The 24649-nt window shown below is 53.1% G+C and overlaps 1 protein-coding gene across 4 annotated transcripts in view; it reads right to left on the reverse strand.

Annotated features, from left to right (window-relative positions):
* Positions 1-2604: 2604 nt before the first annotated feature.
* The window catches only part of ZC3H4 (zinc finger CCCH-type containing 4), a 43681-nt gene continuing 21636 nt past the window's right edge, over positions 2605-24649 (reverse strand). For 3 of the 4 annotated variants that reach the window (XM_017500395.2, XM_017500393.2, XM_017500394.2), the window contains 10 exons: positions 22960-23111; positions 21630-21726; positions 21370-21509; positions 20642-20755; positions 17900-18011; positions 17248-17357; positions 8759-9120; positions 8239-8582; positions 5586-5837; positions 2874-4387 (listed from right to left, as the gene is read on the reverse strand). In XM_017500395.2, the coding sequence (XP_017355884.1) occupies positions 2874-4387; positions 5586-5837; positions 8239-8582; positions 8759-9120; positions 17248-17357; positions 17900-18011; positions 20642-20755; positions 21370-21509; positions 21630-21726; positions 22960-23111 (3197 nt within the window). Of the gene's footprint in view, positions 4388-5585; positions 5838-8238; positions 8583-8758; positions 9121-17247; positions 17358-17899; positions 18012-20641; positions 20756-21369; positions 21510-21629; positions 21727-22959; positions 23112-24649 lie in introns of all 4 variants that reach the window. The other variant, XM_017500392.2, reaches the window with a different exon arrangement.

The following is a 24649-nucleotide window of genomic DNA, read 5'->3' on the forward strand; positions in this document are numbered from 1 at the left end:
TTTTGAGACAGGAGCAGATATAAATAAATAAATAAGAAAAAAAAATAGAAAAAACAAATAAAAATTAAAAAAAAATAAAACAGAGATAGGGTCTCACTCTGTTGCCCAGCCTGGAGTGCAGTAGGGTAATCTAGCTCACTGCAGTGTCGAACTACTGGGTTCAAGGTATCCTCCTTCCTCAGCCTCCCAAAGTGCTGGGATTAGCAGTGTGAGCCACCGTGCCCAAACTGTATTGCTTTATCATGCATTCAGCCATCTATCCATCCATCCATCCTTCATATTTGTTGAGGTATTTCAAAATGTTTCGACATCAGATCTTTTTACAGAGGATGCCCCTGGCTATCACGAGTAGGGTGCCCGCTGAAGCTCTCCTCGTCCCTAGAAGCCAGCCCAGCTGTCCTGTTTGTGTGAATAGTCTTTGTCTGTGAACACCGAGGGGGCAGGTCCAGGCCTGTACAGGTCACCCCTGGATCCCAATGCTGACTGGCCAGCTCAGCAGCTCAGGGACCTTGGGATGTTGCCAGTAGATGACCCGCTGCCATCTGCTGAGAACAGTCGATGCTGTTTGGAGGCACAAATTGTCCCTCAGTGTCCCCATGAATGTTACCCTGAAGCCGACCGCTGAGAGAACAGGTCCACGATTCACCCCCAGCCACCTTCCACCGTCCCCGTTAATTACCAGGACAAGTGATGGTCTGGGGCAGCTTGGAGAGACCAGACCCACAAGCTTTTTAAAATAACTGCATCCTTTAATGGCAGTAATACAATTATTGGATTAAGAGACCACAGGAGAAAAGGCAGGTGACATTTCTGGAAGACAGATATGGAGTATAAAAAGGGTGTGAAATAGTCATGCGACGATCATTGTAAAAATACAGTTCATTATATACATATTTGCACCACCAACTCTCAACTCTGAAATAGTATTTACACTTTTGTTACAATCCTGGTTAGAGAACAATTTTTCTTTAAAAGCTTGGCCTGATGGCAAATGAGAATTTCGGGTGAATTCATAGTCCCATGAGGTTCTTAGGCTGAATATTCCAAGAGGAGCACTCCAGCTTCTATTTTATCCACAGATTTCGGTTTAAAAAATATTTAATTTTCTTTTACAAAAGAAAATGTTTGAGAAAAAAAACAAACACAAAACACTGCCACACTGTGTATTCATACTTATTTTACAAACACCAAGGGCTGCACCCTCCACTTCAAGGCCAACACTGGTGGCTGAAGACAAATCTCATTAATGATTGCTTAAAAAAAAAAAGACAGAAAGACAAACCAACCAACCAACCTGATCTCAGCGCTGACCCCTCAGGGCTGTGCAGCCCTGCAGGACACCCTGCCTCCTGGCCCCAAACTATGAGCTATTCATTCTTCTCTTTTTTGGGGTGGGATAAGAGCCTTGTTCAGCTGCCTTGAGGAGGGAGGGGGAATCCCTTAGCAGGTGACCAGGTCTCCTTATCGTCAGCCATGAAGAGAGGGCCTGCAGCCATGCGGCGGGTCAGGGAGGCGGGCAGACGGAGCCACAAGCGCACACTTTCTGAGGCTGCTCGAGGCTGAGGCAAGAGGCCAGCAGGTCCCCCCAGCGCCCCTTGCATCCATCTCCCGGGCTGTGTCCACGGGTGGGCCTCCTCCCGGGCTCTGTGGGTGAGGCTGGCCGCCAGCCAGGGTAGGAGTGTGGGCGCAGCACAGGCTCTCCCTCCCCTGCCCTGGTTGCAGGCTTCCTCTCCCTAGGCCCCTTTCTGGAAGCGCCCACAAATCATACAGCGACACACTTCGGAACCCCCTGCATCTGCTGGCTTGGGAGAGGAAACCCAAACACGTCAATACCTCAGGCCCTGCAGGTCACAGTGTGAAGAAGTGCAAGGAAAGCTGAGAGAAGAAACACTTGGCCAGGAGCCACCCCAAGGCCCCTGCTGTTGGGGCCTGGCGGAGCAGCCACTGCACGGATCCTGGAGCTGTCCGGGGCCTGGCTGCAGCGGGCACAGCGGCTGTGTGGCTTGAGGACCAGGACAGACCCTGGTGTGGGGTGAGGAGGGTGTGGCCCTGATGGGACAGGTAGGGTAATACTGACAGAAAACTCGTGTGTGCCCCAGGGGCTGTCTCCCTGACGAGGCTCTTCAGGGCCCCGCCCCACACTGACCCCACTGCCTCTGTTTGGGTCCAGTTCTCACTCTGGAGGCTTCTGCTGCAGGCTGCGGGCGGGGAGCATCCGCTTGCTCCGGATGGAGGGTGGCAGAGCGGGCCTGCATGCCAATCCAGGGACAGGAGCAGCCATGCGCCAGGAGCCCCTGGAGTGCCGCTGAAGGCTTTTTCTTTAATACCTTTTTACTGTCACCGTCTCGAGTGGGTTGTCACGCCCCGCACTGAAGAGACAGTGATGGTGCACCCTAGGGTTCCAGAAACACCTGTACCTGCTTCCACACAGGCCCTGCCGCGGTCTGCGTTCTGGGTCTCTTCGGGCACAGGGTGAGGAGCATTCAGCGCCTTCCCAGACACCAGCTGCTCCCTTTGTCCTGGGGAGAAGGAGCCATGCTTTGCCCAGAAAACCCACTGGACCACCAGTGAGGCCTGGCCAGGCAGAGCCCACAGGGCTGAGGCCGGGCATGAGTCGGTTTGCTCAGCAGGAGCCCGAGAGCCTGCCACACTGACCGGAACTTAAGATGGTTATATACAATTTATAAGTCTCACAGAAAAAAAAAAAAAAAAAAAAAAAAAGAGAAGCAAAGAAAAAGAAAAGGAAAAGGAAAAGGAAAAAAGAAAAACTGAACACCCAGCCTGCCTCCCCTGCCCCCCAAGATCCCCATCCTGGGTGATGCCCTGAATGCCACCCTGGAAAGGGCGGCTGGAGCCATGGCTCTGGCTGGACACTACTGGCAAAAAGGGGAGGCCGTGGGGTCGAAGCCTTTAAAAACATCCTTCAGGGACGCCGCATCCTGCTCGCCCTCTCGGGCTGGGCTGTTCCCAGCAAACGGGCTTCCTGAGCCTGTCTTGGGCGCCTGCTTCACCGTCCCAAAGAGGGTGGGCACCGGCAGGTTGTGCACTCCAGGCTGGGATGGAGCACCCTCGGGGGACGGGGTGGCGGTGGTGGCAGCCGGGGCCGTGGTGGCTTTGGGCCGGGGCCGGTTGTAGCTGTTGTATCTGTCTGTGGGGGCGCCCCCATCGGCACCAGCCTTCCCCGTGTCCGGCTGTTCCAAGGCGGACTTGCGAACGAACGGGGGCTCCTTGGCCTTGGAGGCCGAGCTCTTGCCATTGCCCTCGGCGCCCTTGGGCTGGGCACCTGTGTCGGCGGCCGGCTCTGCAGCTTTGCCCCCCGCGTTGGGAGTCCTTGGGTCATAGAGGCTGATGCCACTCAGCACACTGCTCTGCCCACCCCCTCCACCCTGGCCCAGCCCACCAGCTGCCAGCACGCGGGGGTCATAGGGAGCGGTGGCTGGAGGGGAGGCCTCCCCACTTGGGCTGGCGGTGGGAGAGGGCGACTCAGTGGGGCCGGGCTTGGCAGCCCTGGAGGAAGCTGTGGAGTCTGTCGGTTTCTGCAACCGAGGGTCAGTGGGGGCCTTCCGAACCCGGGGGTCACTGGGTTTGTCGCTGGAGCCAGGGGTGGCAGAGGAGCCGGTGGCACTGACCGTCTTGAGGATGCGAGAGAGAAGTTCAAAGTCGGGGAGGTTGGTGCCCTGTGTGCTGGAGTCCGTGGAGGTGCCTGGGCGCTGCCGAGCGTTGGGTGGCCCTGCCGTGGCAGGGCGGTGCAGCCGGGGGTCCAGGGTGGGCATGGACTGCAGGGCGGCAGGCACAGGAGGCACTGCATCCTGCTTGGGGACAGGCAGGGGGATCAGGTCCTCGGGATTCCAGAGCACGGTGCGAGCGAAGCTGGGCTTGCTCAGGGTCACGTCCTTCTTGATGTGGCTGAACTGCTGCAGCTGTGACCGTGGGTCCCGCAGCGGGTGCCCAGGGAGCGGGTCCAGGGGAATGTTCACAGCCTTCTCCCTCAGGGCTCGCTCCCCTTCTTCCTCCTCTGCCGGGGGTGGCCCAGATCCCTTGGAACTGCTGGGGCCCACAGGACTGGAATGAAGGCTGCCTTCGAGCTTGGAGGTGGGCAGGGCGCGAGCCAGCCGTGGATCTGAGGGTCCCGAATCCCCTGGACCAGACCCGCCAGAAGCCTCTGCGTGGCGGGTGAGTCTGGGGTCCCGGCTGAGGCGAGGGTCAGCCAGCCGGCTTCCTGGGGGGTGCCCCTTCTGGAGGCGGGGGTCCCCCAGCCCACTGCTGCTCAGCTCTCCGACTGAAGCAGGGGGTCGGCTGGATGTCTGCTGCCTCAGGGTCTTCAGGATGGAGGTGACACTGCTTCCACCCTCATCCTCGTCACTTGAGTACCAGTTTCCAGTGTCACCTGGGAAAGAACAGAGGAGCAGGGAGGGGTGAGTGGTCACATCTACTGCCTGCCCCCTCAGACCCCACAGCAGCCCGCTGGCAAGTGGCTCCTTTGCTTGTGCCTCTCAGAACCTCAGAACCTCCTCTCTAAGGCCCCCTCCCCTCAGTGGGTGGCAGAAGAGATGCAGGGAGCTAAGCTGCTATCGTTTACGCTGCGCTCCCCAGCCTCCTCAGCAGCGACACTGCACTAAGTGTTACTTTATTTAAATAACTCACAACCACCCAAGAGGTGGTGATACTATCATGCCCATTTGACAGACGTGAAAACAGAGGCACAGTTCTGTTAAATCGGGGTCAGGGCCAGGACTCACTGGGACTCCTAGCCCAGAGTTCTGCTGCCTCGCCTCGCCCACCTCAAGGATAGTTCAGCCCTCACACTGTGGCAAGTCCGGCTGTGGACACCTCTTTCTGGAGGTCCTGGTAGCAGCCACCATTGACTCAGCTCTGGCTAGGTAGGCCTGGGACTCACAGACACTTGCCCCCACGCCAGCTGGAGATGTCCCCATGTCCCAGGGAAGGGCCGGTGTGGACCAACCACAGCCACCGGCTGGTGAGAGGCAGGGCCAGCTAGGCAGACTCAGACATGGACTCAAGCAAAACCTAGGCCAGCACAGCCTGAGCCACCAGGGGAGCAGCCCTCTTCCTGCTGTCCCACTGGCTCCTGTCAGGGCCACCTGTGGCCTCTGACTTCCGGATCTAGATACCACTTGTCATTTTACCCCATGTGGACACCACTAAGTCAACCACACAGCACCTGAGACTCAGTGGCTCGTGACTATGATTACTGGTTAATTTCAATGACTATCTCTTTGTCTGTTGGCTCCTTGAGAACATGGTCTAGGAAAATGGGGGCTGTGAGGGTCTCCCTAAAGCCTCCTCTGGCAGGGCGCAGGTGGTCAGTCCTGCTGGCCACCGTCTCCTCTGGGGATCAGCCCTCCACCCTACTCCATGGGATCAGGGTCTCTCGGACACACACATAAAGGCATCCCTGCCTGCCAGTTCTCTCAGGGACGTGCAGCAGCCCCAGCCCGGCTTCATGGCCCTGGATAGGGGTCTTCCCTGGCCACGGGCTCCTTCCCGACAGGAAACCCGACCTGGAATACCCCACCACCGCCGCTCCCGGGGCCTGTGCCCCTGCCCCTGGGGCGGACACATGCCTTCCTCATTCTCCCGGTCCTGCTTGCTGCTCTCAGCCAGCCTCCTCGCTCTCTCCTCCTCCTCCTGCTGCTTCTGCTGGATCCTCAGGTACAGGGCCCTCTGGGCTGAGGGCAGGAAGTCAGGGACACCGGCGCCTGGCTTCGGCCGGCCTGGGGGCCCTCCCTCAGAGAAGCTGTCGGGCTCCAGAGGGTGCTCAGGGAAGAGGTGCTCCCCAGGCTCCCCTGGCAGCTCTTCGTAGTGCCCGTAGTCCTCTGTGGCAGGGAAGAACTGAGGGTTCATGTCGGGAAGGGCCTCCAGGCGCCAACTCCAGCCCCCCTTGACCCTCACTGCAAACCCACCCCAATGGCGATGGAGAGGACGCACAGCCTGCCCCTGCCTGCCCACCCCAGGTCTCAGGGGAAAGGAGCAGCCAATGGGTAGCCCTGCCTATGTGAAGAATGAGGTTCACAAAGAGGGCTGAGTGATGGGGGCGAACGCTTATGAGGTGGAAACAGCATGGAACACCAGATGTATGTTTATAAAACATGAGGAGAAAGCTTTGAAAAGACAGAAACAGTCCCTCTGGGAGGCAGATTCTAGAGAGGCCAGGAGTGGAACCTGCACTCTTTTCTGTACTTAATGATTTTGGATGGACAGGAGTTTCTAACAATCAGTAAGGAAACAACGTGCATCTCATAGTGAACTCAACCACATTCAACACCAAAAGCCAGGACAACAGAATGAAATTGGGCCAAAGTGTTGCTCTGGCCACGGGTCAACAGAGGCTCCAGAGTGCCTCCCCTCCTGCTGCACAGCATTAGGAGGTGTCTCAGGAAGCACGAGGCCAGGGCTCTGCCTCCACTCCTGCAGGGTAAGCACTGGCACCGGCCACCTCACCTATGCACTCCCCCAGTGCCCAAGCCAAGAGCTGTGGGAGGGGCACAGGTTGACGTGGGGACGCAACAGGTGTGGAGGGGAGAGCAGGCTCGGCGACACCTTCCTTCATGCTGTGTGTGTGACAGATGTGAGCATGGGAGGCAGCGAGTCACCAAGGCAGCGGCGGTCTGGAGTCAGTGCTGCCCCACAGAACGCTCTGCAGTGATGGAAATGGTCTAGATCTGCAGGGCAACATGAGGCCGCCTCCATCCTCCTGCGGCAGCTGAGCACTTGAAACGTGGTGTCTATAAAGTGCGCCTGTAACTTAGCCTTCATTAATTTCAACTTCGTCATATGAACCTGATGGGCCAGCCTGCTCTATGACACATCCGGCGCAGAGCTGAGACCGACTCGATGAACCAGACAGCCGAGGGTCCCCCTTCACGCACAGTCTGTGCACACACCAGAAACCACTGACCGCACATGTCAGAGGGAGGATTTTATGGAACACAATTACTCTAGAGACACCTACTCCTAACAGCGTGACTGACTTCTGGTTCCCCACCAGCAGAGCTTTTCCCATGTACCTTTCAGACGCATTTGTTAAAGAGGGGTGAGCTGAGGGAACCCCAGTACCTCCCTGTGGCAGCCTGTTTTTCTTGTCTTTCTAAAGCACGCATTCTCACCCAAGTACCTGCTCTCCTGGATCTATGCACCACCTAAAGCCAAAGACATTCACATTTCGATCTCTAGCATAAGCCTCTCCCTGATGCCCCTGAAACCACCCCCTCAAAATTACCATATGGCCGTCAGATGGGCAGGCACCCTGCAGTGACTGTGCCCCATGTCCAGCACCCTATCCTCAATGCCGTTCCTGTCTGCCTTGCCAAACACACACAGGGTTCACACTGGCCCACGGCGCCACTCCCAAACCTTGAAGCCCTGCCCTGTATTCCAGCGACTGCTCTGCTGCCTCCACCCAGGACAGCCGCCAGCAGCTGCCCCAGGTCCACACAGCGCCCCCACCCGCTGCCCTCGGAGGTCCCATCATTCCTCACATTGTGAGTGCTGCTTTACTTCTAAGAGAGACTTTTGTGACCATCCCCATGGAGGCACTGAGCCTTGTGGCCCACCCTCATGGTACCCCACCTTTTCTTCTAACAATGGCCAGTGCTGAAAGGAGCCAACTCCTCTATCTACACGCTTGCCACCTGCCTGGTTCTACCAAGATGCAACTGAGCAAGGACAGCGGTGGCCTCCCGTGCCTGGCCCTCCTGCTCCGGAGGGCTGCATACCGCATCTCCTGTGGCTGCAGCAGCATTATCTAACTCCCTCTGCTCATTGGATGTTTGTTACAAATGCAAAAGAAAGGCAAAAAGGAAGGAAAACGGCCAGTAATGAGAACAGAACCCGGAGTCCTGGGGTGGACACTGGCAGCTCCAAGCCGAGAACTGTCTGGAAGGCGGTGGCTTTTGCCAGGCCACTACTAACTGAGCCCTCTCAGTCTCACACCCTTGCACTCTCTTCCCTCTAACTTCCCACACTTCCGATTCCAGAAAGAGCTTGCAAAATTAAAAAACTCTATACTGATGATAAACAGGATACTCCTTTCTTCCTCAACAGAATAATGAATCCCATGTCACTGAAAACAGTCAACTGTTAAATGGGACACAGATGGACTGTGGAGTCATGCTTTCAAAGAGACTTGGATGAAGAAAGAGAAATCACATCTCTCCAACTCTACTGCACTGTGCAAAGCCCACAGCCCCAGGCAGCCATGCCTGGAGCCCTGCATACCTGCATCCCCCAGGAGTCCCGGCTCCATCTCCATGCCCTCCTGCTGCTGGTAGAAGTTTTCATAGAAGTTCTGGGCTGGCGGGATGGGGGGCATCATTCCAGAATGTGGGGAGTCTCCAGGACCGTAGGGCATCATTGGGGGGCCACCAGGGCCCATGGGTGGACCAGGATTCATGCCAGGGCCCATTGGCATGTCGGGGTGCATATCGGGGTGCATGTCAGGATGCATGTCGGGGTGCATGTCGGGGTGCATGTCAGGGTGCATTGGACCACCCATTGGCCCAGGGGGTCCCATGTTGGGCCCAGGGCCCATTGGCCCTGGAGGTCCACCAGGTCCAGGGAACCTAGAGAGGAAAAAGGCATCTATGAGAGAAGCCGCAGAGGAGGGTGGTGGCCAGAGACCAGGACTCCCACAGCTAGGGAGAGAGGCAAGACCCTGCCCCAGCCAGGCTGACAAGAGAAGCCTGGCTGGGCCCAGGACAGCACACCCTGGCCTGCCACAGGAGCCCAGGGCACTCACCTTACACCCAGCTTCTCAGCCAGCTGTCCCGTGGGCCGTACCACAATCTCAAACAAGGAGGGGATCTTCTTGTTGTACATGTCCTGCTGCTGTAGCTGCTGCGGGGACAGGGGCTCGTGCACTGGCATGGGCATCTGAGGGGGCCCTGGCGGCGGGGGAGGGGGCGGGGGTGGGGGCGGGGGGCCACCCTGCATGGGCCTGCCATTGGGAGAGGTTGGAGCCTGCGGGCCAGGGGGCCGAGGGGGAGTGGGTAGGAGGCCCACGCCAGGGGGTGGTTTGGGCAGGGGATTGATGCCCTGCTTCTTCAGTTCCTCCACTTCCTTCTCATCCTCAGCACCTGCTTCTGCATCGTCAGCCAACATCTGCAGGTGAGACAGAACAAAAGAAGGTATGGACAGGGGTTGGTCTAGAAACCCCTCTCCAGCGCTGAGAGCTGAAGTTTATGAGGAAAAGTCTGCAATACAAGGACCTTGAGATCTTTTTTTTTTTTTGACGGAGTTTCCCTCTTGTTACCCAGGCTGGAGTGCAGTGGCGCGATCTTGGCTCACCACAACCTCCGTCTCCTGGGTTCAAGCAATTCTCCTGCCTCAGCCTCCCGAGTAGCTGGGATTACAGGCACGTGCCACCATGCCCAGCTAATTTTTGTATTTTTAGTAGAGACGGGGTTTCACCATGTTGACCAGGATGGTCTCAATCTCTTGACCTCGTGATCCACCCGTCTCGGCCTCCCAAAGTGCTGGGATTACAGGCGTAAGCCACCGCGCCCAGCCCGACCTTGAGATCTTAAGGCATAAAGCGAATGACCACAATGGCTCTGTAACAAACACCACCATTAGTCCTCTGTTCCACTCTCGGGTACCAGCTAGCAGGGGGCGCTATTCCTGTTCTGTGGCAAAATACACATAACAAAGTATACTGTTTAACCACTTAAATTGAACGGCCAGGCTCGGGGGCTCACGTGTGTAATCCCAGCACGTTGAGAGGCTGAGGTGGGCAAATCACTTGAGGCCAGGAGTTCAAGACCAGTCTAGCCAACATGGCAAAACCCCATCGCTACTAAAAATACAAAAATTAGCTGGGTAGCGCATGCCTGTAGTCTCAGCTGCTCAGGAGGCTGAGGCAGGAGAATCACTTGAACCTGGGAGGCGAAGGCTGCAGTGAGCCGAGACCGCACCACTGCACTCCAGCATGGGCGATGGAGGAGACTTTGTCTCAAAAATAAATAAATAAAGCCAGGTGTGGTGGCTGACGCCTGTAACCCCAGCACTTTGGGAGGCTGAAGCAGGCAGTTTATCTGAGGTCAGGAGGTCTAGGCCAGCTTGACCAACATGGTGAAACCCCATCTCTACTAAAGATACAAAATTATCAGCTGGGTGTGGTGGTGGGCACCTTTAATCCCAGCTACTCAGGAGGCTGAGACAGGAGAATTGCTTGAACCTAGGAGGCAGAGGTTGCAGTGAGCCTAGATTGCGCCACTGCACTCCAGCCTGGGCAACAGAGCCAGACTCTGTCACAAAAATAAAAAAAATAGGCCGAGCACAGTGGCTCACGCCTGCAATTCCAGCACTTTGGGAGGCCGAGATGGGTGGATCACAAGGTCAGGAGTTGGAGACCAGTCTGGCCAACAGTGGTGAAACCCTCATCTCTACTAAAAACACAAAAATTATCCAACCGTGGTGGCGTGCGCCTGTAATCTCAACTAAGGAGGCTGAAGCAGGAGAATCGTTTGAACCCAAGAGGTGGAGGCTGCAGTGAGCGGAGATCATGCCACTGCACTCCAGCCTGGGTGACAGAGCAAGACTCCGTCTCAAAAAATAAATAAATAAACCAAAAAAAAATTTAAAAAATTAAGTGCTTGACTGTTGTTGCAGCCACCACCTTTACCTAGTTCTAGGACATTTTCATCACCCCCAAAAGAGACCATGTACCCACTAAGCAATCACTACCTGCCCCCTGTACCCAGCCCGAGAGCCACTCTGCTTCTGGTCTCTGTGGACCTGCCCCTGCTGGACGTCTCCTGCAAACAGACTCACACGGGGAGAGGACTCTGAGAGCACGTACCTGTTTCCTCCAGGAGCCCTCACACACCCGTTCCCGTGGCTGAGCCTGCCTGTGTCCGTTCACTGCAGTAAAATCTTGGCTGTGAGTCCCCCAGGAAGTTGCTCTCGGTCATCTTGGGGAACCCCAGCACAGATCCCTTAGTGGGCCCTAACACTTATCCTAACAGAGTCAGGATAAACTAGTCCTGCCTCTCTGCCTGGGAGCAGCGGGGTGGCAGAAACAGGGCCCCCGGTGGGGATTGTGCACTCGCAGCTTTCGTTTCTCCTAGCCATTAGCAGCGGTACGTGGACCCTGGAGCCCCAGGCTCCAGCAAGAATGTGGCTTCATGGAGGAGGGGTGGAAATGGCACGGTGGAACCCCTCTGTCCTTCTGAGCCCTGCTACTCCAGGTGCGGTCAGCATGTGAACCAGCACCACAGGGGGACCCGCGGAGGCGGAATCCGCATTCTGCCCTCGGAGTGTGGGCAACATCACCTGAGATGAGTCTTGCTGAGGGAGCCTAGAGCGTTGCGCCGGCTCCCAGCACTGCTTCCTCAACTGTGTGCGCCGCCATGGCTTGCGCTGCCTCTGCTACCCTGCACCTCCTCCTCCTCTTCAGTCCTGACTGTTGCATACCCTGGGGCCGCCAGGCTCACCTCCTCACAGAGCCTCCCGAACACCTGCCTCACAAGTAGAGCCCTGATAGAGTCCTGGACTCCCGCACTTGCTGTGCATGACCTGACCCCCATGTGTCATCAGCATCTGCCCAAGGAACTACTCACCACCCTCAGTGCCTGTCACAAACAAGGCACAGAGATTGATCGAGTGAACGGCTAAGCATGGAACACAAACCAATGCACCCTGCCCTGCATTCCCTGGACTCCAGAGGCTGGGTCCAGGGCAGGGGAGAAAGCTCAGGCCCTGGCTGGTTGACTCCACCATGGAGTCAACTGCGGAGTCAACCCAAACTGCCCATCGGTCCTGTGAGCACAGATCCGGGGAGGGCACCTCTGTCCCCATCCCCTTCACCAGCAAAGACAAGCACGACCAGCTGGGACCACTAGCACCCCGCTGGATGCCAAAACCTCTCTAGCCAAGACAGACTCTCAGTGATCAGAGGAGTTTGCAAAAGTCAACCACCTTCTGCAAGCAAAAAGTGACATTAGTAGAGGTGCAGAGGCATGTGGGCTGAGCCCCATCAGGCCATGTGAATAAGCTCCAAGCCACTGGTTAGCACATTAAGCTTTTGCCCCAAACTGGGAACTGAAATGTCCGTCAACAGATGACTGGATAAACAAACTTAATCATCCACTCAGTGGGGCACTACACAGCCACAAATGGTAATGAACTCGTATTTGCAACAACACGGGAAGATCTCAGAGGCTTCATACCAAGTGCAAGAAGACCGATGCAGCGTGCGCACACACATATGCAAACTCTTAAAGGCTGTTTACCTCACAATTTTATTTATATGATTTCCTTGAAAAAGCAAAACCACAAGACAGACTCTGATCCATGGTTGCCAGGCACTGGAGACGTGGAGAGGCATTTACTATAAAGGACACATCGGAGTTTCTGGGGTGACAGAATGGGTTTCCTACATCCATCTTGTGAGGTGGTGACATAACTCAACATCTCTGTCAAAACTCATAGAACTACATGGGCAGGTTCAGTGGCTAATGCCTATAATTCCAGCACTTTGTGAGGCCGAGGCTGGGAAATCACTTGAGGTCAGGTGTTCGAGACCAGCCCGGCCAACATGGTGAAACCTAGTCTCTACTAAAAATACAAAAATTAGGCTAGGTATGGTGGTTCACGCCTGTAATCCCAGCACTTTGGGAGGCTAAGGCGGGTAGATCACCCAAGGTCAGGAGTTCGAGCTGACCAACATGGAAAAACTCCGTCTCTAATAAAAATACAAAATTAGCCAGGTGTGGTGGTGCCTGTCTGTAATCCCAGCTACTTGGGAGGCTGCGGCAGGGGAATTGCTTGAACCCGGAAGGTGAAGGTTGCAGTAAGCTGAGGTTGCAATGAGCCCAGATTGCGCCACTGCACTCCAGCCTGGGCGACAGAGTGAGACTGTCTCAAAAACAACAATTAAACAAACAAACAAAAAAAACACCTTTACAACTGTATACTAAATAGGGAGAATTTTACTGGAAATAAACTGTGCTAAATAAACCTGACTTGATGAAATCTACGTGTAACTGAGGTACTGAAGATAAAGGTATGACATATGCACTTCACTCTAAAGTGGATCAAGAAAAAAAGATATGCACACACACATAGACTAAAACGTAAGAGCACAAAAATAAGGCAAATGGGGCAAAATGTTACAAACAGATGAAACTTGGTGTAGGGAATTCTGTTATTCTTAACCACTTGCTCCCACATAAGCATCACGACCAACCCCAAATGCAGGCAAGTTTCCAAACCCGGAAGTGATGGCTGAAAACAGACATTTCTAAACAGACAGAAACATCACCAAGAAGTGGGAAAACAAAACTGAAGACAAAGAGTGTGAAGAGGATTAAAAGAGCACAAATGCTTCACAAAAGGGTTGTGAGGACCTAGTCCTAAAGGGGTCCCCAGCTCTGATGGACCAAGGCCATAGCTGTCCTAGCAGGAAGGCAACGGTGGACACCCCACACTTTTCACCAGGGTTAATCTAGGCCCTTCCAAGATGGTTACTGTGACTTTTGCTTTCTTCCCATCACAGCTGGACTCTCGGATGCTCTGTCCTGGTTTGACAACATTTCTAACCTATAACAGGGCATGCATGATATTGGTGCTTTCAAAATGTCTACGGAGGCCAGGCGTGGTGGCTCACACCTATAATCCCAGCACTTTGGGAGGCCGAAGCAGATGGACTACCTGAGGTCAGGAGTTCAAGACCAGCCTGGCCAACATGGTGAAACCCCATCTCTACTAAAAATACAAAAATTAGTTGGGCGTGGTGGCAGGCACCTGTAATCCCAGCTACTCGGGAGGCTGAGAAAGGAGAATCACATGAACCCAGGAGGCAGACATTGCAGTGAGCCGAGATTGCACCATTGCACTCCAGCCTGGGCAACAAGAGAGAAACTCCAACTCACAAAAAAAAAAGAAAGAAAAATTGGTACCAAAGAGAACACACAAAAACATACAGATATAATGCCAAGAGGTGCTTAAAGAACTCAGATAAATTTAGAAGGTATGAATTTTCAGGGAAGGGGTCTCTGTGCTTATTCCCAAGCAGAAACCTACAACCCTCTAACTTTGGCAAACATCAAGTTTTGCTTTCAGAAAACATTTCTTGACATAGAATTTACTTTTAATGAGCTCAAAAGTACCATTATATTTTATCTCTGTTGGCTTCATAGGCACTTTCTATGAAGCCAAAGGAGATCAAATGTAATCTCAATGCCACTTAAAAAAATTTTTTTTTCTAGCCATTGAAACTACACACATGGTGAAAACCCATCTCTACTAAAAATACAAAAATCAGCTGGGCATGGTGGCAGGCACCTGTAATTCCAACTACTCAGGAGGCTGAGACAGGAGAATCACTTGAACCCCGGAGATGGAGGCTGCAGTGAACTGAGATCACACCATTGCATTCCAGCCTGGGTCACAAGAGCAAAATTCCCTCTCAAAAAAGCTGGGCGTGGAGGCAGGTGCCTGTAATCCCAGCTACTTGGGAGGCTAAGGCACAAGAATCACTTGAACCTGGGAGGCAGAGGCTGCAGTGAACAGAGATGGTGCCATTGTGCTCCAGCCTGGAGAACAGAGCGAGGCCCCATTTCAAAAACAAAATTTAATTTCATCTGTTTCTTTTTACGTTTTTTTTTTAACATGGCTACTGGAAATTTTTAAACGGACGACGTGACTCTGTGGTGCTCCTATGGGCAGCACTGTCCTGGAGCACAAACTTGGAGCCTCCAGCAGGGGGCAGTCCTCAGTCAGAGACTGTTGAGTACTCAAGAAGTCGGGCCACGCTGACTGGCCATTGCTTCCCGGATCAAACAGCTCAGACTCCAGGTACATACTGATTACAAAACCCTAGGGCAGGCCCGGTGCAGTGGCTCACGCCTGTAATCCCAGCACTTTGGGAGGCTGAGGCGGACAGATCATGCGGTTAAGAACTCGAGACAATCCTGGCCAACATGGTGAAACCCCCTCTCTACTAAAATACAAAAATTAGCTGGGCTTGGTGGCGGGCACCTATAGTCCCAGCTACTCGGGAGGATGAGGCAGGATAATCACTTGAACCCGGGAGGCAGAGGTTGCAGTGAGCCAAGATTGCACCACTGCACTCCAGCCTGGGTGAGAGAGTGAGACTCCATCTCAAAAAACAAAACAAAACAAACAAACAAAAAAACCCCAGGGCAGCAGGCTCCCCAGAGGGACTGGCCTTTTCCTACAGACGCCCTGCCAATAGGGAGTGGAGTTCTCCTACATCTGCTTGCACCGGGCTTTCCCTACACCCCTCACGGGGGTGCCCCTAACAACCGTTAACAAGACAGTCACTGACAGGTGGACTCTGGAAGCTGGCAGATGTGCTGATGCCTTGATCCTTTCCATTCTCAAAACAAAGCCTATCTCCTAGAGCCTTCTGTGAACTAGAAGGCAGGCAGGAAAGCTTCATTACAAAAGACACCGGTTCCCGCACCCGCTCATCCTCAGATGAACTGGGAAACCCTGGACTGGCATTTGGGTATTCAACTCTAACCCAAAGTCCTCAGCCAGACTCCTCAGGGAGGACAATAAATGCCAGGATGAGTTTCAAATATCACCTAGCTAGTGGGGAAGCCCTGACACCTCCCCCGAGGGAGCCCCCTCTTTTGAGATCCCCAGCTTCTCTCTACTTTCTCTAATGCATAATGGGGGGCCCTGAGAGTTGCACAGAAACGTTTGACTTTTCCACCAAAATACAACCCTTGCCTCTTCTTTGTATATCTTTGGGTTTTTTGTGTCGTTTTTGAGATAGGGTCTTGCTCTGTTATCCAGGTTGGAGTGTAGTGGCATGATCATGGCTCACTGTAGCCTGGATTTCCTGGACTCAAGAGATCCTCCCACCTCAGCCTCCCAAGTAGCTGGGACTGTAGGCATGCACCACCACACTTGGCCATTTTTTTTTTTTTTTTTTGAGACAGAATCTTGCTCTGTTGCCAGGCACCAGGCTGGAGTGCAGTGGCACAATCTTGGCTCACTGTAACCTCCGCCTCCTGGGTTCAAACAATTCAAACAATTCTCCTGCCTCAGCTTCCCGAGTAGCTGGGACTATAGGCGCATGTCACCACGCCCAGCTGATTTTTATATTTTAGTAGAGACGGGGTTTCACCATGTTGGCCAGGATGATCTCGATCACTTGACCTTGTGATCCGCCCGCCTCGGCCTCCCAAAGTGCGGGGATTACAGGTGTGAGCCACCGCGCCCAGCAGCCAATTTTTTTTTTTTTTTGACAGAATACCTCACTATGTTGCCCAGACTGCAGTGCAGTGGCGCAATCTCGGCTCAATGGCAATTTCCGCCTCCTGGGTTCAAGCAATTCTTCTGCCTCAGCCTCCCGAGTAGCTGGGACTACAGGCACGTGCCACCATGCCCTGCTAATTTTGTATTTTAGTAGAGATGGTGTTTCACCATGTTGGCCAGGATTGTCTCGATCTCTTAACCACATGATCTGTCCGCCTCGGCCTCCCAAAGTGCTGGGATTACAGGCACGAGCCACTGCACCGGGCCTGCATTTTTTTTTTTTTTTTGAGACAGAATCTCACTCTGTGGCACAGGCTGGCTGGAGTGCAGGAGTGCAATCTCAGCTCACTGCAACCTCTGCCTCCTGAGCAGTTGTGACTACAAGCATGTGCCATCACGCCTAGGTAATTTTTATACTTCTAGTAGCGATGGGTTTTGCCATGTTGGCCAGGCTGGTCTTGAAAAACTTGGCCTCCGGTTATCTGCCCGCCTCTGCCTCCCATAATGCTGGGATTATAGATGTGAGCCACTGTGCTCAGCCCATCCAATTTTTTAAATGTTTAGCAGAAACAAGGTCTCAGATCTCACTACTTGCCTAGGCTGGTCTCGAACTCCTGAGCTCAAGTGATCCTGCCACCTCAGTCTCCCAAAGTGCTGGGGTTACAGGTGATTTGTGTATCTTTGTGTATTGTGGGCTCTCTCTAAATAACGGCTAAGAGATCACAATCCATGCTTGGAAGCACATCAGGCAGTATTCCTTTCATTTGGTCTTTTCCCCGGGGAAACAGTAGCAGCCTGTACTGGCCTAATACAAGACACGTGCCCACCTCAACTACCTGCAGAAGAGAACACTGTCCCCATGTCCTCCTTAGAATGGCCCAACTCCAGATAAACTCAGCTGGGCACTACAGAGGCTAGACAGGCAGGCTATATAGCACTGAGGCCTGGGGTGCACATGTCCCGGTTCCTGTGAGCCACGGGACCCCCGGACATTACCTTATCCAAGAGCTCCCTGGTCTCTTCGGTCAGAGGGTCGTGGGAAAACATGCAGTCGTCACCATTGATGCAGTTCCCAGTGGTGTGGTACAGCTTACACGGGAAATCGCGTTCATGGCAAATTAAGGTAAATGCTTCATCTCACAGAACCCTCCTGAAGGCAGAATCCAACTCCCTTTGTTTTGGAGATGAGAAAACTGAACCCAGAGAGGTGAGGGTAGGTGCTCAGGGCTGCTCAGTGAGTTGGCAGCAGACCCATGGAGAGACCCTCGCACTCCAGACTGCAGACCACTTCCTGCCCCACCACGCCGGCTGGGGGCTTCGTCCTCAGCTCGTCAACCAGACTGAGGAAGTTAAACGACTTGCCCAAGGTATAAAAGCCCCTGGAAGAATCTCAGGTGACTGTATGGGCCAGTCTTAGGAGCCTACAGAAGACAAAACAGGCACCATGTGCATCTCCATTTACTCCCTGGAAGGATAGGAAAGGCAGAGCCCTCTGAGGGCGGATGTGAGGGTTAGATGAGATGAGACTCACAGAAAGCTGTTGGCACAGAGAGAGAAAGCATAGCAAAGGAAGGTCAGCTGTTACTACCGTCAAGGAACAGAGAAGTTCTGCACCTCGTTCAGACCAGATGCTGGCACCAAAGGATATCATGCATATAGGGGCAGTTCTCGGCTCTGGCGCAAAATCCAGTGATGTAAAACTTGCACAGTTCTCGCTTCTTTGGGAGTTCAATGTCATGGCTAAAATTACAGTGGTCTCCCTAGAAGAGAAACAATGAAAACATAAGGTGGTGATGTGGGGAGCTCTCGCTTACTTCTATCTGCACAGGGAAGAAATACTGTCACTGCTGGTGCATGGAGGGGCCAGGGACAGAAACAAATCCCCCCTGGGAAAGGACGACAGGTCTAGGAAGCACAGGTCCCAGAGGCTGTTGCCCATAGGGTCTCACTCTGTTGCCCAGGCTGGAGCGCAGCGGCACAATCACAGCTCACTGCAGCCTCGCCACATGGGCTCAGGTGATCCTCCCACAGCTAGGAATACAGGCTCACATCACCAAGCCAGCTAATATGTTTTGAAATTTTTTGTTTAGACAGCATCTCACTATGTTGCCCAAGGTGGTCTGAAACTCCTGGGTTCAAGTGATCTTCCCACTCCAGCCTCCCAAAGTGCTGGGATTATAGGCATGAGCCACCAGGACTGGTCACTTCCTGAATTTAAAGAAAATCCTTTTGCCCATTTCTCTTCCCCCTAGCACCTGGATGTGATGCCAGGAGGCACAGCAGCCATCATGTAATCATGAGGACAAAAGCCACATTTTTTTTTTTTTTTTGAGATGAAGTTTTACTTTTGTCGCCCAGGCTGGAATGGAATGGTGTGATCTTGGCTCACTGCAACCTCCGCCTTCTGGGTTCAAGCAATTCTCCTGCCTCAGTCTCCCGAGTAAGTGGGACTACAGGCATGCACCACCACACCCAGCTAATTCTGTATTTTTAGCAGTGACAGGGTTTCTCCATGTTAGTCAGGCTGGTCTCGAACTCCTGACCTCAAGTGATCCACAAGCCTCAGCCTCCGAAAGTGCTGGGATTACAGGTCTCGGCCACCATGCCCAGCCAAAAGCTACAGGTTTAAAGATGGCAGAATAGTAAGGAGGAAGGAGCCTAGGTCCCCAGGGTGCCCCTGACCAGTGTACTGCCAGGTACAGCCCACCCAGCTCTAGAGTCCTGGTTCTGAGAAACAAATGTCTATGTGTTGAAGCCAATAGAGTTAAGGTTTCCTTTATTTCCGGCTGAACACAATCAACACCACAACACCAGGGTGAAATCCAGAACTGTGCTTTCCATCCCTCATCATTTAGTCCTCAGGAATCACTCACCATCACTTGAACTGAAGACAGCAGCTGATCCATCCCCCTAACTCTTAGAAATGCCTATTCTCTCTCTCTCTTTTTTTTTTTTTTTTTTTGGCAGTTTTGCTCTCATTACCAAGCCTGGAGTACAATGGCATGATTTTGGCTCACCACCTCCCAGGTTCAAGTGATTCTCCTGCCTCAGCTTCCCAAGTAGCTGAGATTACAGGCGCCCGCCAGCACACCCAGCTAATTTTTGTATTTTTAGTAGAGATGAGGTTTCACCATGTTGGCCAGGATGGTCTTGAGCTCCTTACTGCAGGTGATCCACCTGTCTTGGCCTCCCAAAGTGCAGGGATTACAGGCGTGAGCCACTGCGCCCAGCTTTCTTTTTTCTCACTCTGCCACCCAGGCTGAAGTGCAGTGGCACAATCACAGATCATTGCCACCTTGATCTTCCAGGCTCAAGAGATCCTCCTACCTCAGCCTCCTTAGAAGCTGGGACTATAAGCGGACGCCACCACACTGGGCTTTTTAAATTTTTTTTTTTTAGAGATGGGGGTCTCATTATGTTGCCCAGAGTGTAGTCATTTGTTTTTGCCTATGTGTATTTTATGTTTCTTAAAAGAATATAAATTGTAACTAAATACTGGCCGGGCACAGTGGCTCAAACCTGTAATCTGAGTGCTTCAGGAGGCCAACGCAGGTGGATCACCTGGAGTCAGGAGTTTGAGACCAGCCTGGCCAACATGGCGAAACCCTGTCTCCACTAGAAATACAAAAATCAGCCAGGTGTGGTGGCGTGAGTCTATAGTCCCAGCTACTCGGGAGGTTGAGGCATGAGAACTGTTTGATCCCAAGAGGCACAGGTTGCAGTGAGCTGAGTTCACGCCACTGCACTCCAGCCTGGGCAACAGAGTGAGACTTGATCTCAAAGGAAAAAAAAAACTATTTTACACACAACATTATTTGTTTGAGGCATCTGTTTCTTCCCAAGACAGTTGCAGGGGTGCAGTGTGCCCTGAGCGTACATCCGCTGGTGCCTGTTGCTGCCTTAACACTGGCATAAGAAGCTGGCGGCTGAACTAACTCTGGGTTATTACACTTGCTCCCTTCAGAACTCTGGTCCATCTTCTGACAGTGAACTGTGCTATGAAGCCCAAGGTTAACCTCATCTTCCCCTCCTCTTCTATCTGGATGCTTTAATCATTCCCTCTGAAATCCTGAAGCTCAGTAACTTAACCAGGATAAACGGCATCTCTGCATTCACGTCAACCTTCATCATTACATTTCAGGCTATATGGTTGAAAATTTTGGCCAAAAAATTCCCCTAAAACCAACAACACTCATCTTGTTGTGGGTCCTCCTCATTCTGAAAAGTAACCAGAGTCTTTCAGGCTCCCAGGCAGCTCTCAGCACCAGCAAGTATCCCACACAGTCACTCCCACCCACCCTACCACAGCTGCAGAACATTCTAGAAGCCCCGTGTCCTCTGGGAGCTGCTGGCCTCCTAGAGGTACCCAGGAGCTTTCAGCGCTCCTTACCCAGGTGCAGCGCCCTTCCACGAAGTACTTGCAGATGACTTTGCCTTTCTTGTCCGACTGCTGGTGGGGCTTGTCATGGTCACGACTCCGGTAGCTTCCACCACCACCACTGTCCTGCAGTGGACAGTGTGGATGTGAAGGGGGATGAAAGGGAAGGGAGGAGATGGGATCGGGGTTAATGAGAAGCATGGGAGAAGGGGATGAGGAATCCCTTAAGAGCTCCTAAGAGCATCGATGGGCAGGTTGCATCTAACACTGAGGCTGTGTACGCATTTGAGCCCAAGGTTTGGGGTGTTGGTGCCGAGCTAGGAAAAGCTCTAGTGCCTGGAGCTGCCAGCCACTGAAGCCTCAAGCTCCACACACCTGTGGAGGAACATGTCCAACACACCTAGAGGTGGTGGCATGGGCCTCACTGCAAAACCCTCCAGGCCTAACAGGATCATTCATCTAGAATCTTCTGAACTTCAGAGATGTGTTGGGTATGGCTGCAGGGTGCAGGTGCTGCTAATACATGGTTTGAAACACAGAGGGTCTCAGCAGCACGCATCTGTCCAGGATAACACTAGTTATCGCTGGTTATGCTGGTTAACGCTGGCCAGCCCTTTCTGGGGGTGGCTGACGGCAGCAAGGGAACAGGATCAGCTTCACAGAAGGACTCATTAAAGGGAAAAAAGGCTAATAAGAAGGGACCTTGGCCCAAATGTCAGATCAGAGTGGAGTCAACTCACGCCCATGTCGTCGTCATAGAAGTCTTCGTCATCGTTCATTCCACCCTTGTTCATCCCTCCTCGGCTGCCACCTCGGCCTCGGCCCCGGCCCATCCCTTTCCCTCGACCTCGGGAGCCCCTGCCACGGCCTCGACTTAGCCCTGTGGAGGGAAGATGATGTACAGCCTGCTGAACCTGCCCACCCGCCCGTCCCAACTCAATTCCAGCAGCTGCTGGAATCCCTGCCCCACCCAACGTGTCCCCTCCAGGACCCTGCCTACCTCGGCCACGGCCATCCTTAGAGCGGCGGTATTGGTTTAGCTCCTTGGAGTACTCGTCATAGTCATCATCTCCCATTGGCTCCTCACTCTCTCCATACTGGAATCCGCAGAGGAGAGCAGGACAGCATTAGGTAGGGAACCATGAGCGCTGTCCCCACCTACATACTGCCCCTTTCTGAAGGACGGTGACCACCGAGGGCACTCACAAAGGAACCTGTCACCACACGGCCTGACGGCAGGTGGTCCCAATCCTCCCCCCTGCAGTCTTCACTCTGAAAACCCGACCCAATAAGTAAACCCAGCACAGCTTCTCCCTACATAACACATTGCTGGGTGGCTCCAAGAGGGAGTGGACAGAGGGCCGTGGACTGGTGTGGAAGGCCTACTGGTAGGACCAGGTCAGCAGGTGCAGTGCACCCGCATCTCCTCCTCCTGGATAGGGGCAGGGATAAAGGGCCATGTGCCTGGCTGGCCAGGCAATAAATGTCTCTAGAGGACTTTCAGGAAACTTGGCTCTAGTGACGGGATGTTTTTCACAGTACATCCTGTGATACCTTTTCTTTTTCTTTTTCGAGACAGGGTTTTACAATATTGGCCAGGCTGGTCTTGAACTCCTGACCTTGTGATCTACCCGCCTCAGCCTCCCAAAGTGTTGGGACTATAGGTGTGAGCCACCGCTCCTGGCCTTTTTTTTTTCTTCTTTTTTTAGAGACAAGGTTTCTCCATGTTGGTCAGGCTGGTCTCAAACTCCCAACCTCAGGTGATCATCCGCCTCGGCCTCCCAAAGTGCCGGGATTACAGGCTTGAGCCACTGCGCCTGGCCTTTTTTTATTTTTGAGACTGAGTCTTGGTCTGTTGCCCAGGCTGGAGTGCAGAGGTGCAATCTCGGCTCACTGCAACCTCCGCCTCCCAGGTTGAAGTGATTCTCCTGCCTCGACCTCCCAAGTAGCTGGGATTACAGGTGTGTGCCACCACACCTGGCTAATTTTTTTTATGTTTTTAGTAAAGAAGGGGTTTTACTATGTTAGCCAGGATGGTCTCGATCTCCTGACCTCATGATCCGCCCACCTTGGCCTCCCAAAGTGCTAGGATTACAGGCTTGAGCTACTGCACCTGCCATTATGTTTTTTGCTTTAAACCACATGAAGGTTTTATCTATTCCAAAATGATAAACATTTTAAACACATACGTCTGCCCTCTGAGGCTTTCTTTCCTTCAGAAGGGCCGTGTGTCTTCCTACCTTAGCCCCACAGCCTCTACCAGCACTACTCATGGCCCGGAAAACCCACCAGCCTCACCCTGACATCCCCAGGACCAGAGGAAACCTTACGTCCATCTCTTCCTCGTAGAAATCCTCTTCATCCTCTGGGTGGTCTCCTCCCACGCCTCTGCCCCTGCCTCGGCTGCCTCTGCCCATGCCACGGCCTCGCGATCCTCCACGGCTTCCTCGGCCCCTGTAGCCCCGGCCCCGGCCTCGGCTGCCTGCATGGAGATTCAGACAGTGAGCCTCCAGTGGGAGCAGATGCCACCAGCAAGAAACAAGACAACCCACTTTTTGCTCCTGAAGTCAATCACTTCAGCCTCCTCCTCCTCCTCTTCCAAGAAGCCTTCCCAGATGCCCCAGGCAGGCGACCCCTGGTTCTCTCAATGGGGGCCCTTCAGCATGCCGGACACATAGCTGCTCCAGTCCTCACTCCCCTTCCTCACAGGGACTTGTCCACTTAGAGCTGCACTGTCCAATATGACAAACATCAGCCCACAGGCTAATGAGCACCTAACATGGCAGGTCCAAACTACAAGATGCTAGCCTTGAAGTCTGACAAGACTAGCCCTGTAGTTTGGACTTGTAATTTAGACAAGAGTCCAAAACATACACTGGACTCCAAAGACTTAGTTTTTTATTTTGTTTTTTGTTTTGTTTTGTTTTGTTTTTTTGAGACGGAGTTTCGCTCTTGTTACCCAGACTGGAGTGCAATGGTGCGATCTCAGCTCACCGCAACCTCCGCCTCCTGGGTTCAGGCAATTCTCCTGCCTCAACCTCCTGAGTAGCTGGGATTACAGGCATGCACCACCATGCCCAGCTAATTTTTTGTATTTTTAGTAGAGACGGAGTTTCACCATGTTGACCAGGATGGTCTCGATCTCTTGACCTCGTGATCCACCCGCCTCGGCCTCCCAAAGTGCTGGGATTACAGGCTTGAGCCACCGCGCCCGGCCTGNAAGGCGGGGGGGCAGGTATAGTGGCTCACGCCTGTAATCCCAGCACTTTGAGAGGCTGAGGTGGGCAGATCATCTAAGGTCAGGAGTTCGAGACCAGCCTGGCCAAAATGGGAAAACCCCATTTCTACTAAAAATACAAAAATTAGCAGGGCATGGTGGCATGCGTCTGTAATCCCAGCTACTCAGGGGGCTCACGTGGGATAACTGCTTGAACCGGGAGGCAGAGGTTGCAGTGAGTTGAGGATTGCACCACTCTAGCTTGGGCAATAGAGGGAGATCCTGTCTCACCAAAAAAAAAAAAAAAAAAAAAAAAAAAAAAAAAAAAGAGCAAGAGAGAAAGAATATATAATATCCCATGCTAAAATACGATTTAAAATGTATTAGGCTGAAAATAGATTATCAGCATTAGTTTAGTTGGTTTTACAAAAATTTTTCCCTCACTTAAAAAAAAAACACTGGCCAAGTGCAGTGGCTCAATCCTATAATCTCAGCGCCTTGGGAGGCACAGTTGGGCAGATCACTTGAGGACAGGAGTTCAAGACCAGCCTGGCCAACATAGCGGAACCCCATCTCAACTAGAAATACAAAAAATTAGGCCAGGTGCAGTGGCTCACACCTGTAATCCCAACACTTTGGGAAGCTGAGGCAGGCAGATTGCCTTAACTCAGGAGTTTAAGACCAGACTAGGCAACATAGTGAAAGCCCAACTCTACTAAAAATAAAAAAGCCAGGCGTGGTGGCATAGGCCTGTAATCCAAGCTACTGGGGAGGCTAAGGCATGAGAATCGCTTGAACCTGTG

Source organism: Cebus imitator, unplaced genomic scaffold (assembly GCF_001604975.1).
Source record: "Cebus imitator isolate Cc_AM_T3 unplaced genomic scaffold, Cebus_imitator-1.0 Scaffold266, whole genome shotgun sequence".
NCBI lineage: Eukaryota > Metazoa > Chordata > Mammalia > Primates > Cebidae > Cebus > Cebus imitator.